At 36.7% G+C, this 14,486-nt stretch overlaps 1 protein-coding gene across 1 annotated transcript in view; it reads left to right on the forward strand.

Annotated features, from left to right (window-relative positions):
* The window catches only part of CHRNB2 (cholinergic receptor nicotinic beta 2 subunit), a 199,878-nt gene that overhangs the window by 153,691 nt on the left and 31,701 nt on the right, over window positions 1-14,486 (forward strand). The window contains exons 2-3 of the mRNA XM_053704462.1: window positions 4,151-4,296; window positions 13,659-13,703. Of these exons, the coding sequence (XP_053560437.1) occupies window positions 4,151-4,296; window positions 13,659-13,703 (191 nt within the window). The remainder of the gene's footprint in view (window positions 1-4,150; window positions 4,297-13,658; window positions 13,704-14,486) is intronic.

Genomic DNA, 14,486 nt, shown 5'->3' on the forward strand with positions numbered 1-14,486 from the left:
GCTACTATAATAAAGTTATAAATAGTATTAACCCCTAATCTGCCCTCCCTAACATCTGCGACACCTAATTTCAAGTATTAACCCCTAATCTGCCGACCGGACCTCACCGCTACTATATTAAATGTATTAACCCCTAAAGCTAAGTCTAACCCTAACACTAACACCCCCCTAAGTTAAATATAATTTAAATCTAACGAAATAAATTAACTCTTATTAAATAAATTATTCCTATTTAAAGCTAAATACTTACCTGTAAAATAAACCCTAATATAGCTACAATATAAATTATAATTATATTGTAGCTATTTTAGGATTAATATTTATTTTACAGGCAACTTTGTAATTATTTTAACCAGGTACAATAGCTATTAAATAGTTAATAACTATTTAATAGCTACCTAGTTAAAATAATTACAAAATGTCCTGTAAAATAAATCCTAACCTAAGTTACAATTAAACCTAACACTACACTATCAATAAAATACCTACAAATAAACACAATTAAATAAACTAACTAAAGTACAAAAAATAAAAAAGAACTAAGTTACAAAAAATAAAAAAATATGTACAAACATTAGAAAAATATTACAACAATTTTAAACTAATTACACCTACTCTAAGCCCCCTAATAAAATAACAAAGCCCCCCAAAATAAAAAAATGCCCTACCCTATTCTAAAATTAAAATATAAAAGCTCTTTTACCTTACCAGCCCTTAAAAGGGCCCTTTGCGGGGCATGCCCCAAAGAATTCAGCTCTTTTGCCTGTAAAAAAAAAAAAAAAACAATACCCCCCCAACATTACAACCCACCACCCGCATACCCCTAATCTAACCCAAACCCCCCTTAAATAAACCTAACACTAAGCCCCTGAAGATCTCCCTACCTTGTCTTCACCACACCGAGTCTCGATCGGTCCAGAGGAGCCTCCGAAGTCTTCATCCAAGCCCAAGCTGAGGCTGAAGAGTGACGTCCATCATCCGGCTGAAGTCTGGATCCAAGCGGCGGCTAAAGAATTCCATCTTCGGGCAGAAGTCTTCATCCTATCCGGGCAGAAGAGTCGATCCGGACCGGCAAACATCTTCATCCAAGCCGCATCTTCTATGTTCTTCCATCCGATGACGACCGGCTCCATCTTGAAGACCTCCAGCGCGGATCCATCCTCTATCAGCCAATCGGAATTAAGGTAGGAAAATTCTGAAAATCAGAATTTTCCTACCTTAATTCCGATTGGCTGATAGAATCCTATCAGCCAATCGGAATTCGAGGGACGCCATCTTGGATGACGTCCCTTAAAGGAACCGTCATTCGTCGGGAAGTCGTCGGTGAAGATGGATGTTCCGCATCGGCGGGATGACCATGGATCCGGAAGAAAGAAGATTGAAGATGCCGCTTGATAGAAGACTTCAGCCCGATCATGGTCCTCTTCAGCTCCCGCTTGGATGAAGACTTCAGCCGGATCATGGAAATCTTCAGCCCCCCGCTTGGGCTTGGATCAAGACATCGGAGGCTCTTCTGGATCGATCGGTGAACCCGGCATGGTGAAGACAAGGTAGGGAGATCTTCAGGGGCTTAGTGTTAGGTTTATTTAAGGGGGGTTTGGGTTAGATTAGGGGTATGTGGGTGGTGGGTTGTAATGTTGGGGGGGGGGTATTGTATGGTTTTTTTTTACAGGCAAAAGAGCTGAATTCTTTGGGGCATGCCCCGCAAAGGGCCCTTTTCAGGGCTGTAAGGTAAAAGAGCTTTTCTATTTTAATTTTAGAATAGGGTAGGGCATATTTTTATTTTGGGGGTCTTTGTTATTTTATTAGGGGGCTTAGAGTAGGTGTAATTAGTTTAAAATTGTTGTAATATTTTTCTAATGTTTGTAAATATTTTATTTTTTGTAACTTAGTTCTTTTTTATTTTTTGTACTTTAGTTAGTTTATTTAATTGTATTTATTTGTAGGTATTGTATTTAATTAATTTATTGATAGTGTAGTGTTAGGTTTAATTGTAGGTAATTGTAGGTATTTTATTTAATTAATTTATTGATAGTGTAGTGTTAGGTTTAATTGTAACTTAGGTTAGGATTTATTTTACAGGTAATTTTGTAATTATTTTAACTAGGTAACTATTAAATAGTTATTAACTATTTAATAGCTATTGTACCTGGTTAAAATAATTACAAAGTTGCCTGTAAAATAAATATTAATCCTAAAATAGCTACAATATAATTATAATTTATATTGTAGCTATATTAGGGTTTATTTTACAGGTAAGTATTTAGCTTTAAATACTTAAATATAAAGGAATAATTTATTTAATAAGAGTTAATTTATTTCGTTAGATTTAAATTATATTTAACTTAGGGGGGTGTTAGGGTTCGGGTTAGAGTTAGCTTTAGGGGTTAATACATTTATTATAGTAGCGGTGAGGTCCGGTTGGCAGAATAGGGGTTAATTATTGTAAGTAGGTGGAGGCGACGTTGGGGGCGGCATATTAGGGGTTAATAAATATAATATAGGGGTCGGTGGTGTTAGGGGCAGCAGATTAGGGGTACATAGGTATAATGTAGGTTGCGGCGCTGTACGGAGCGGCAGATTAGGGGTTAAAAAAAATATGCAGGTGTCAGCGATAGCGGGGGCGGCAGATTAGGGGTTAATAAGTGTAAGGTTAGGGGTGTTTAGACTCGGGGTACATGTTAATAAGTGTTAGGTTTAGACTTAGGAAGTGTTTCCCCATAGGAAACAATGGGGCTGCGTTAGGAGCAGGTGTTAGGTTTTTTTTCAGCTCAAACTGCCCCATTGTTTCCTATGGGGCAGTTTTTGAAGCTGGCCGCGTCCGTAAGCACCGCTGGTATCGAGAGTTGCAGTGGTGGTAAATATGCTATACGCTCCCTTTTTGGAGCCTAACGCAGCCATTCTGTGAACTCTAAATACCAGCGGTATTTAAAAGGTGCGGGGGAAAAAAAGCATGCGTTAGCTATGCGGGTCGTTACCGACAAAACTCTAAATCTAGGCCGTAAATAAGCACATTCTGTTATCTGCAAATGCTGCAAATCAAATAGCTGGTTTAGGCAGTTTGCAGTATTTTCAGGTTACAGATTTTGCTTTTTTTAGCTTCCTAAGGAGTGTGAGACAAGCACAATTTTACATTATTTTAATGTCCTTTTACATTAGCAGAACATAATAGCAGGCTTGGCACAAAGGGAAAATAAAATTAATACTTATTTGACCATAAAGCAACACATAAAAAATAAATCTTAACTACATAAAGGTAGAAAATAACATATACGGCAGCTGAGATAGATCCTTATTATTAATATTATTTACATTTTATGTAAATAAATCCTTATTATTAATTATTATTTTATCATTTCTATTTTACTTATCATTACTATTTTACAACCCAGCTATTTCTCCCAACATATTTGAAATCATGGATGCTGTCCCTACTATTTATATTTATTTGTAAGTTGCATTTGTTTTTTGGTGTTAAGTAGTATTGTGGCTATATTCCTTTTTTTTCAATTTTTTTTTTATTATTCACAAAAAATTGAAATCGTTACATACATAGATATGTTGACCTTGAAATCTGGTTATCAAACGAAGGTAATAACCAAATTATGGTTTTGAGAAGTCCTTTTTTTATATGCTCTCAACTGCTCTCAACTGTCATCTCAATTGTCCATGGAAGAATAAGAGGAAATGAGTAATTGTCCATGAACATATCCGACTTAACTCCTTGTAGAATTCAAACATTTAATATTATATCCTTATTTAACATATTCACAATCAACGTAGAGCTATCATACCCAGATTATGTTTTTGAAATTATTTTAGTTTCATCTTTTATTGAATGGATAATCCACTAAAAAGGGGGGGGGAAACATTCCCCTGAGAAGGGGGAAAGAGGAGAAGTGCAAGGAAGAAAGAGAGAGAAGATACAAAACATTTTTAAAAAAGGGGGGGGGTTGTTTGGGGGTAGTAGGGATTGGGAAAGCATGTTGGTTATGATTGGGGGTTACAGAACTGTGGGTGTCTAGTTAGTTGTTACTTGTTTAGGCTACTAAGTGCCATTGTGGCTATATTCTAATTCATCTTCCCTGTGACTGATTATTCCTATCACGCCATACATTCTAACTGACACCTGGACCTCTATTTCTTTAAGGGAGCCTGGCAACAGACACAGAAGAGCGGTTGGTGGAATTCTTGTTGGATCCTTCACGCTACAACAAGCTGATTCGTCCAGCAACCAACGGGTCAGAACAAGTCACTGTACAACTCATGGTATCATTGGCTCAACTTATTAGTGTGGTGAGTTTAGTGGTCCTTGCCATAATGAAGCAGGTCCTGGGGGGCATTTTTAGGTAGTCCTCCTTTTTCCTTTATATTTTAGGCATAGTGTTCATAATAACAATTCTCAAAAAGTCCTTAAAATTTTGCTTTAAAAGACAACACACTTAAAGGAGTAGAAATGTCAAGGCTGAAATGTGCATGGGCGTATTTAGATTTTAAATTAAAAAAAAAATGTCAATATACTTCCATTAGCAGAAATCTTTTAGGTAAAATTTATGTTGTGTGTCCCATGCACCAGTATTCAAACACTACACATTCTCAGAGAGTCAGCTGTGGTGTGTATGACACAAATAAGGCTATGATATTTAGAACGTTGTCACATCCACAAGAAATTGCCTTTTTGGCCTCACCAGTCTCTCAGTCAGTGAGTCTGGTGATATATTCTAAAAAATGAGTGCTGAATCTCTAGTCTCGATGTGTCTCCCATAGTAAATAATAGGGGTCGCAGCTTTAGCAAAAGTCCACCCACATCGCCACTCATCTGCATTCACGGAGGGACTGTATTCAAAGTATGTTTACACAACATAGACTTTGTGTTCACTAAAACAAATAATGCTTTTGGCGTAGTAACACTTCATATTATGCATATGTAAATTAAGTCTCACTGTAAATTCACAAAATTTTCTTACAGTGTATAATTATTGCCACTGAAAAGCTGGCGAGATTGATATTGCTGAAAAAGGTGCTTCCAAGATGGAGGGCAGCGCTTTGAAAATTAGAAACCCACGGTGATGTATCCCCGTTGAAATACAAGCTACTCCCATGAAACACTCATTAAACTCCCACGAAACGCCTATATAATCCTTATGCCTGAGATCTCCATTGTTAATAAAGACAAAACCAAAAAACATACTATTAAACCTATAGGAGCTCTGGGATTGTGGGTATATTGTACATGCATATACATTGTTTTATTTATATGTATTTTATTGTATAATGCTATAATATGTATTTAAATGATTGTGTGTTTAAAAAACGTGTTTTCTTTCATGTAATTAGCAAGAGTCCATGAGCTAGTGACGTATGGGATATACATTCCTACCAGGAGGGGCAAAGTTTCCCAAACCTCAAAATGCCTATAAATACACCCCTCACCACACCCACAAATCAGTTTTACAAACTTTGCCTCCTATGGAGGTGGTGAAGTAAGTTTGTGCTAGATTCTACGTTGATATGCGCTCCGCAGCAGGTTTGAGCCCGGTTTTCCTCTCAGCCTGCAGTGAATGTCAGAGGGATGTGAGGAGAGTATTGCCTGTTTGAATTCAATGATCTCCTTCTACGGGGTCTATTTCATGGGTTCTCTGTTATCGGTCGTAGAGATTCATCTCTTACCTCCCTTTTCAGATCGACGATATACTCTTATATATACCATTACCTCTGCTGATTCTCGTTTCAGTACTGGTTTGGCTTTCTACAACATGTAGATGAGTGTCCTGGGGTAAGTAAGTCTTATTTTCTGTGACACTCTAAAGCTATGGTTGGGCACTTTTTTATAAAGTTCTAAATATATGTATTCAAACATTTATTTGCCTTGACTCAGGATGTTCAACGTTTCCTTATTTCAGACAGTCAGTTTCATATTTGGGATAATGCATTTGAATATATCATTTTTATCTTACCTTAAAATTTGACTTTTTCCCTGTGGGCTGTTAGGCTCGCGGGGGCTGAAAATGCTTCATTTTATTGCGTCATTCTTGGCGCTGACTTTCTTGGCGCGAAAATTTTTTTCTATTTCCGGCGTCATACGTGTCGCCGGAAGTTGCGTCATTTTTTACGTTTTTCGCGCCAAAAATGTCGGTGTTCCGGATGTGGCGTCATTTTTGGCGCTAATAGCATTTAGGCGCCAAATATTGTGGGCATCAAATTTGTCTCCACTTTATTTAAGTCTCATTATTTGTTGCTTCTGGTTGCTAGAAGCTTGTTCACTGGCATTTTTTCCCATTCCTGAAACTGTCATTTAAGGAATTTGATCAATTTTGCTTTATATGTTGTTTTTTCTATTACATATTGCAAGATGTCCCACGTTGCAACTGAGTCAGAAGAAAATACTGGAAAATCGCTGCCTGGTGCTGGAACTACCAAAGCTAAGTGTATCTGCTGTAAACTTTTGGTAGTTGTTCCTCCAGCTGTTGTTTGTATTAAATGTCATGACAAACTTGTTAATGCAGAAAATATTTCCTTTAGTAAAGTACCATTACCTGTTGCAGTTCCATCAACATCTAATGTTCAGAGTGTTCCTGATAACATAAGAGATTTTGTTTCTGAATCCATTAAGAAGGCTATGTCTGTTATTCCTCCTTCTGGTAAACATAAAAAGTCTTTTAAAACTTCTCTTTATACAGATGAATTTTTAAATGAACATCATCATTCTGATTCTAATGATTCTTCTGATACAGAGGATTCTGTCTCCGAGGTTGATGCTGATAAATCGTCATATTTATTTAAAATGGAATTTATCCGTTCTTTACTTAAAGAAGTCCTAATTGCATTAGAAATTGAGGATTCTGGTCCCCTTGATACTAAATCTAAACGTTTAGACAAGGTCTTTAGATCTCCTGTGGTTATTCCAGAAGTTTTTCCTGTTCCTGGTGCTATTTCTGAAGTAATTTCCAGAGAATGGATTAATTTGGGTAATTCATTTACTCCTTCTAAACGTTTTAAGCAATTATATCCTGTACCGTCCGACAGATTAGAGTTTTGGGACAAAATCCCTAAAGTTGATGGGGCTATTTCTACCCTTGCTAAACGTACTACTATTCCTACGGCAGATGGTACTTCCTTTAAGGATCCTTTAGATAGGAAAATTGAATCCTTTCTAAGAAAAGCTTATCTGTGTTCAGGTAATCTTCTTAGACCTGCTATATCATTGGCTGATGTTGCTGCAGCTTCAACTTTTTGGTTGGAAACTTTAGCGCAACAAGTAACAGATCATGATTCTCATAATATTATTATTCTTCTTCAACATGCTTATAATTTTATCTGTGATGCCATTTTTTATATTATCAGAGTTGATGTCAGGTTTATGTCTCTAGCTATTTTAGCTAGAAGAGCTTTATGGCTTAAAACTTGGAATGCTGATATGTCTTCTAAATCAACTCTACTTTCCCTTTCTTTCCAGGGTAATAAATTATTTGGTTCTCAGTTGGATTCTATTATCTCAACTGTTACTGGTGGGAAAGGAACTTTTTTACCACAGGATAAAAAATCTAAAGGTAAAAACAGGGCTAATAATCGTTTTCGTTCCTTTCGTTTCAACAAAGAACAAAAGCCTGATCCTTCATCCTCAGGAGCAGTTTCAGTTTGGAAACCATCTCCAGTCTGGAATAAATCCAAGCCTTCTAGAAAAGCAAAGCCAGCTTCTAAGTCCACATGAAGGTGCGGCCCTCATTCCAGCTCAGCTGGTAGGGGGCAGATTACGTTTTTTCAAAGAAATTTGGATCAATTCTGTTCACAATCTTTGGATTCAGAACATTGTTTCAGAAGGGTACAGAATTGGTTTCAAGATAAGACCTCCTGCAAAGAGATTTTTTCTTTCCCGTGTCCCAGTAAACCCAGTGAAAGCTCAAGCATTTCTGAAATGTGTTTCAGATCTAGAGTTGGCTGGAGTAATTATGCCAGTTCCAGTTTTGGAACAGGGGCTGGGGTTTTATTCGAATCTCTTCATTGTACCCAAGAAGGAGAATTCCTTCAGACCAGTTCTGGATCTAAAAATATTGAATCGTTATGTAAGGATACCAACATTCAAAATGGTAACTGTAAGGACTATCCTGCCTTTTGTTCAGCAAGGGCATTATATGTCTACAATAGATTTACAGGATGCATATCTGCATATTCCGATTCATCCAGCTCACTATCAGTTCCTGAGATTCTCTTTCCTGGACAAGCATTACCAGTTTGTGGCTCTGCCGTTTGGCCTAGCTACAGCTCCAAGAATTTTTACAAAGGTTCTCGGTGCCCTTCTGTCTGTAATCAGAGAACAGGGTATTGTGGTATTTCCTTATTTGGACGATATCTTGGTACTTGCTCAGTCTTCACATTTAGCAGAATCTCATACGAATCGACTTGTGTTGTTTCTTCAAGATCATGGTTGGAGAATCAATTCACTAAAAAGTTCATTGATTCCTCAGACAAGGGTAACCTTTTTAGGGTTCCAGATAGATTCAGTGTCCATGACTCTATCTTTGACAGACAAGAGACGTCTAAAATTGATTTCAGCTTATCGAAACCTTCAGTCACAATCATTCCCTTCGGTAGCCTTATGCATGGAAATTCTAGGTCTTATGACTGCTGCATCGGACGCGATCCCCTTTTGCTCGTTTTCACATGCGACCTCTTCAGCTCTGTATGCTGAACCAATGGTGCAGGGATTACACAAAGATATCTCAATTAATATCTTTAAAACCGATTGTCCGACATTCTCTGACGTGGTGGACAGATCACCATCGTTTAATTCAGGGGGCTTCTTTTGTTCTTCCGACCTGGACTATAATCTCAACAGATACAAGTCTTACAGGTTGGGGAGCTGTGTGGGGGTCTCTGATGGCACAAGGGGTTTGGGAATCTCAGGAGGTGAGATTACCAATCAATATTTTGGAACTCCGTGCAATTTTCAGAGCTCTTCAGTCTTGGCCTCTTCTGAAGAGAGAGTCGTTCATTTGTTTTCAGACAGACAATGTCACATCTGTGGCATACATCAATCATCAAGGAGGGACTCACAGTCCTCTGGCTATGAAAGAAGTATCTCGAATTCTGGTTTGGGCGGAATCCAGCTCCTGTCTAATCTCTGCGGTTCATATCCCAGGTATAGACAATTGGGAAGCGGATTATTTCAGTCGCCAAATGTTGCATCCGGGCGAATGGTCTCTTCACCCAGAGGTATTTCTTCAGATTGTTCAAATGTGGGAACTCCCAGAAATAGATCTGATGGCTTCTCATCTAAACAAGAAACTTCCCAGGTATCTGTCCAGATCCCGGGATCCTCAGGCGGAGGCAGTGGATGCATTATCACTTCCTTGGAAGTATCATCCTGCCTATATCTTTCCGCCTCTAGTTCTTCTTCCAAGAGTAATCTCCAAGATTCTGAAGGAATGCTCGTTTGTTCTGCTGGTAGCTCCAGCATGGCCTCACAGGTTTTGGTATGCGGATCTTGTCCGGATGGCCTCTTGCCAGCCGTGGACTCTTCCGTTAAGACCAGACCTTCTGTCACAAGGTCCTTTCTTCCATCAGGATCTCAAATCCTTAAATTTAAAGGTATGGAGATTGAACGCTTGATTCTTGGTCAAAGAGGTTTCTCTGACTCTGTGATTAATACTATGTTACAGGCTCGTAAATCTGTATCTAGAGAGATATATTATAGAGTCTGGAAGACTTATATTTCTTGGTGTCTTTCTCATCATTTTTCCTGGCATTCTTTTAGAATTCCGAGAATTTTACAGTTTCTTCAGGATGGTTTAGATAAAGGTTTGTCCGCAAGTTCCTTGAAAGGACAAATCTCTGCTCTTTCTGTTCTTTTTCACAGAAAGATTGCTAATCTTCCTGATATTCATTGTTTTGTACAAGCTTTGGTTCGTATAAAACCTGTCATTAAGTCAATTTCTCCTCCTTGGAGTTTGAATTTGGTTCTGAGGGCTCTTCAAGCTCCTCCTTTTGAACCCATGCATTCATTGGACATTAAATTACTTTCTTGGAAAGTTTTGTTCCTTTTGGCCATCTCTTCTGCCAGAAGAGTCTCTGAATTATCTGCTCTTTCTTGTGAGTCTCCTTTTCTGATTTTTCATCAGGATAAGGCGGTGTTGCGAACTTCTTTTGAATTTTTACCTAAGGTTGTGAATTCCAACAACATTAGTAGAGAAATTGTGGTTCCTTCATTATGTCCTAATCCTAAGAATTCTAAGGAGAAATCGTTGCATTCTTTGGATGTTGTTAGAGCTTTGAAATATTATGTTGAGGCTACTAAGTCTTTCCGTAAGACTTCTAGTCTATTTGTCATCTTTTCCGGTTCTAGGAAAGGTCAGAAAGCTTCTGCCATTTCTTTGGCATCTTGGTTGAAATCCTTAATTCACCATGCTTATGTCGAGTCGGGTAAAACTCCGCCTCAAAGGATTACAGCTCATTCTACTAGGTCAGTTTCTACTTCCTGGGCGTTTAGGAATGAGGCTTCGGTTGATCAGATTTGCAAAGCAGCAACTTGGTCCTCTTTGCATACTTTTACTAAATTCTACCATTTTGATGTGTTTTCTTCTTCTGAAGCAGTTTTTGGTAGAAAAGTACTTCAGGCAGCGGTTTCAGTTTGAATCTCCTGCTTATGTTTTCATTAAACTTTATTTTGGGTGTGGATTATTTTCAGCAGGAATTGGCTGTCTTTATTTTATCCCTCCCTCTCTAGTGACTCTTGCGTGGAAAGATCCACATCTTGGGTAGTCATTATCCCATACGTCACTAGCTCATGGACTCTTGCTAATTACATGAAAGAAAACATAATTTATGTAAGAACTTACCTGATAAATTCATTTCTTTCATATTAGCAAGAGTCCATGAGGCCCACCCTTTTTGGTGGTTATGATTTTTTTGTATAAAGCACAACTATTCCAATTCCTTATTTTATATGCTTTCGCACTTTTTTTATCACCCCACTTCTTGGCTATTCGTTAAACTGATTTGTGGGTGTGGTGAGGGGTGTATTTATAGGCATTTTGAGGTTTGGGAAACTTTGCCCCTCCTGGTAGGAATGTATATCCCATACGTCACTAGCTCATGGACTCTTGCTAATATGAAAGAAATGAATTTATCAGGTAAGTTCTTACATAAATTATGTTTTTTTTGCTTTTGGCGTGTTTTTATCTTTTTTAGGAAGCGTTTCTGTTTGTAAAATGAATATGTCATTGAAGACAGTAGCTGTGAATTTCTAGTTTTATTAACTTATTGCCAATATAAGTTCCCACTTTTCTGAATTATTGTGAACGCACTTTAATAAACGTGTTATTAATATAGAACACATTTGTTACAGTGTGGTCACAATATTATAAGTTCTCACTGTTATAATACTGTGACCGCACTGTAACAAACGTGTTCTATATTAATAACAGGTTTATTACATTGTGGTCTCAATATTATGAATAAAACTAGAAAGTCTTGTACAAAATATTAATATCATGAATATGCAATCTTCCTACTATTACGCCAAAAGAAAAAACAAGATTTTTAAAAACACGACAATCGTTTTAAATACATATAATAGCATTATACAATAAAATATATATAAATAAAATTGTATACATATGTACAAGTTCCCAAGCTTCTATAAGTGTATTATTGATGTCCTAGTTTCACTTGACACATGTAAATTATATTGCCTTACAATACTGTGTAAAGGGATCATTTACATTACACCTTCAATGTAGTTGGTGATGCTGCTTTCAATATATCGCCAGCATCACAACCCACTGAGATGTATAGTAAAACACCTCGCTGCGATACTGCCTTAAACATTGTCAGCAGTTTTGAATATTTAATCTGCAATCTCGACCCCGTGATGGATTCCTTTTGAATATATCACCACATAGTGGATCATCCGCCTAAGTCTTCACTGTTGCAATACACACAACTGCCAGCATTGGTGTCTGATCCCTGATGCTCTATTCACACATAGCATATATGCGTATACTGCAAAGACAGTAATAACTTGTTAGAAACATATTTGCTTATGGAAGTATCTTGCAAAATGCTTCTACTTAAATCTGAAATTCATTCACATGCACATTTCAATTTAGACCTCTCTAGTATTATTATTTTCAGTTTTCTGTAGAACGACATGTATAAGCCATTTCTACACATGCTGGTTGTATAAGCCGTTTATACACACATCCATCAGCCACCTTTGAACCCTGCAAGGTCTTGAAAGCTTATGGAATACAAAACTTCAATTTATGATTTCATTGTTCTATTAAAAGGTATCAAAAACAACTAAACATTGTGTGTAAAATAGTATTCATGTGAGGACTCTCTGGTTATTAAATTTTGAATCTAATATAATAAATAAACTAAAAATATGGATTGAATATATTTAGTAAAATCAGCACACATAAAACACAACCGCTTCTATGTATGTTCAATCTGTTCAAATACAAATACAAAACCTTTTATCAAAGTGGTTTGGGACTGGAAAAGGTTTGGATTTCAGAATAGTTTGGATTTGAGAATATATATATATATATATTATTATCATTTTTTAAAAAAAATAATGATATAGGGCTCCATTTATTAAAGGGACACTGAACCCAAATTTTTTCTTTCATGATTGAGATAGAGCATGACATTTTAAGCAACTTTTTAATTTACTCCTATTATCAATTTTTCTTAATTCTCTTGCTATCTTTATTTTAATAGCAGGAATGTAAATCTTAGCAGCCAGGCCATTTTAGGTTCAGCACCATGGATAGTGCTTGCTTATTGGATACTTACATTTACCCACCAATAAGCAAACATAACCCAGGTTCTCAACATTCCTGCTTTTTAAATAAAGATAGCAAGAGAACAAATAAAAATTGATAATAGGAGTAAATTAGAAAGTTGCTTAAAATTGCATGCTCTATCTGAATCATGAAAGAAAGAAATGTGGGTTTAGTGTCCCTTTAAGCACTGCTTTGAAGGCTCATTGTTTCAAGAATGCCTGAGACATAAGTTAAGAAGCAGCAATCTTAACACTGCTGCTCCTTAACCTGTCCACCACCTTTTATCCCGATATAATCAGGATGATTGACAGCCCCTGCTAGCGGCTGATTTGCCAGTGAGCAGGGGGCGGCATTACACAAGCATGTCACCAGAAATGCTTGTGCAATATTAAATGCGGACAATATATGCTTAATAATTCTACCCCATAGTCTGAGTTTAGGAATAATTTTGGAATTCCGGATTCGGGGATTTGTACCTATATAATAGAAAACAATAAATGTCTGTTAAATGTCACAATGTCCCAAAAAAAAGTAACAATTATTCTTTGAAATAAGAAAAAAAAATTAGGTTACATTTACTTCGGTTCAAATAGAGGGGAAATAACATTTTAAAATTGTTTTATATACTTAATAATAGGTCTTGCAATGCTGTGAATACATGGCCAATCCGTTAATTGGGTTTTACTCAATGGAAAGAATAAAGCGTATTGATTTGCTATATATAGGTCCACAACTTGTCTCTATTTCTTTGACTATGAAAGTATTTAGAAATCACACTGACATGCAGACAGGGTATTTTTTATTGTGTATATATATATATATTGTGTGTGTATGTATATAGATATTCTAACCTTATTTTCTTCTTTATAGCATGAACGGGAGCAGATAATGACAACCAATGTGTGGTTAACACAGGTAAGCTCTTTTTTTTTCATTATTTTCAAAGGGATATGAAACCCAAGACAGAACATACCGTTTTAAAAAATGTTTCCAATTCAAATTTGCTTTGTTCTCATAATATTCTGTGTTGAAGAGATAACCTAGGTTGGCTTCTGGAGTACTACATGACAGGAAATAGTGCTGCCATATAATGCTCTTGCAAATGGAAAACATTCTTGCAAAACTGCCCCATATAGTGCTCTAGAAATGGGCTGCTCCTAAGCATATATCCCTGATTTTCACCAAAAGATACCAAGTGAACAAGAGAAGTTAATAAGAAAGTTGTTTAAAATGACACGCTCTATCTAAATCCTAAAGGAAAACAATGGGTTTCATATCCCTTTAATGAATGTGATGAAATACATTTATTTTGTGGGACATGTCTTTGTCACATACTAGTTATGTATTTGCTGTTAGTATCAGAAACAAAATAAACACGTTTCAGTTTACCTTTTTTCATGCAAAAATATTTTAGCCCTTTTGCTGCTGAGCCACTTTCAAATCCCTGTGCTAGAAGTGGTTTTAGTTGTTAACCTTCTGTAAGATACTCATGCATATTATACCTCCGTTTTTATCAGCAGAATGTTTAGAAACTTTATTTTGCATAAATATTATAACATGAGGAAACTTCCCCATAGGAGACATTTTGTGTCATTTTCTTTGGCGTACATAGCAAATAGCAGCAGAGGGGTCATTAATTCCTAAATAGGTATAAGTAGGGATATCTAACCATACAGATGTTACATACATTTAAAACTA

Source organism: Bombina bombina, chromosome 1 (assembly GCF_027579735.1).
Source record: "Bombina bombina isolate aBomBom1 chromosome 1, aBomBom1.pri, whole genome shotgun sequence".
Taxonomy (NCBI): Eukaryota; Metazoa; Chordata; class Amphibia; order Anura; family Bombinatoridae; genus Bombina; species Bombina bombina.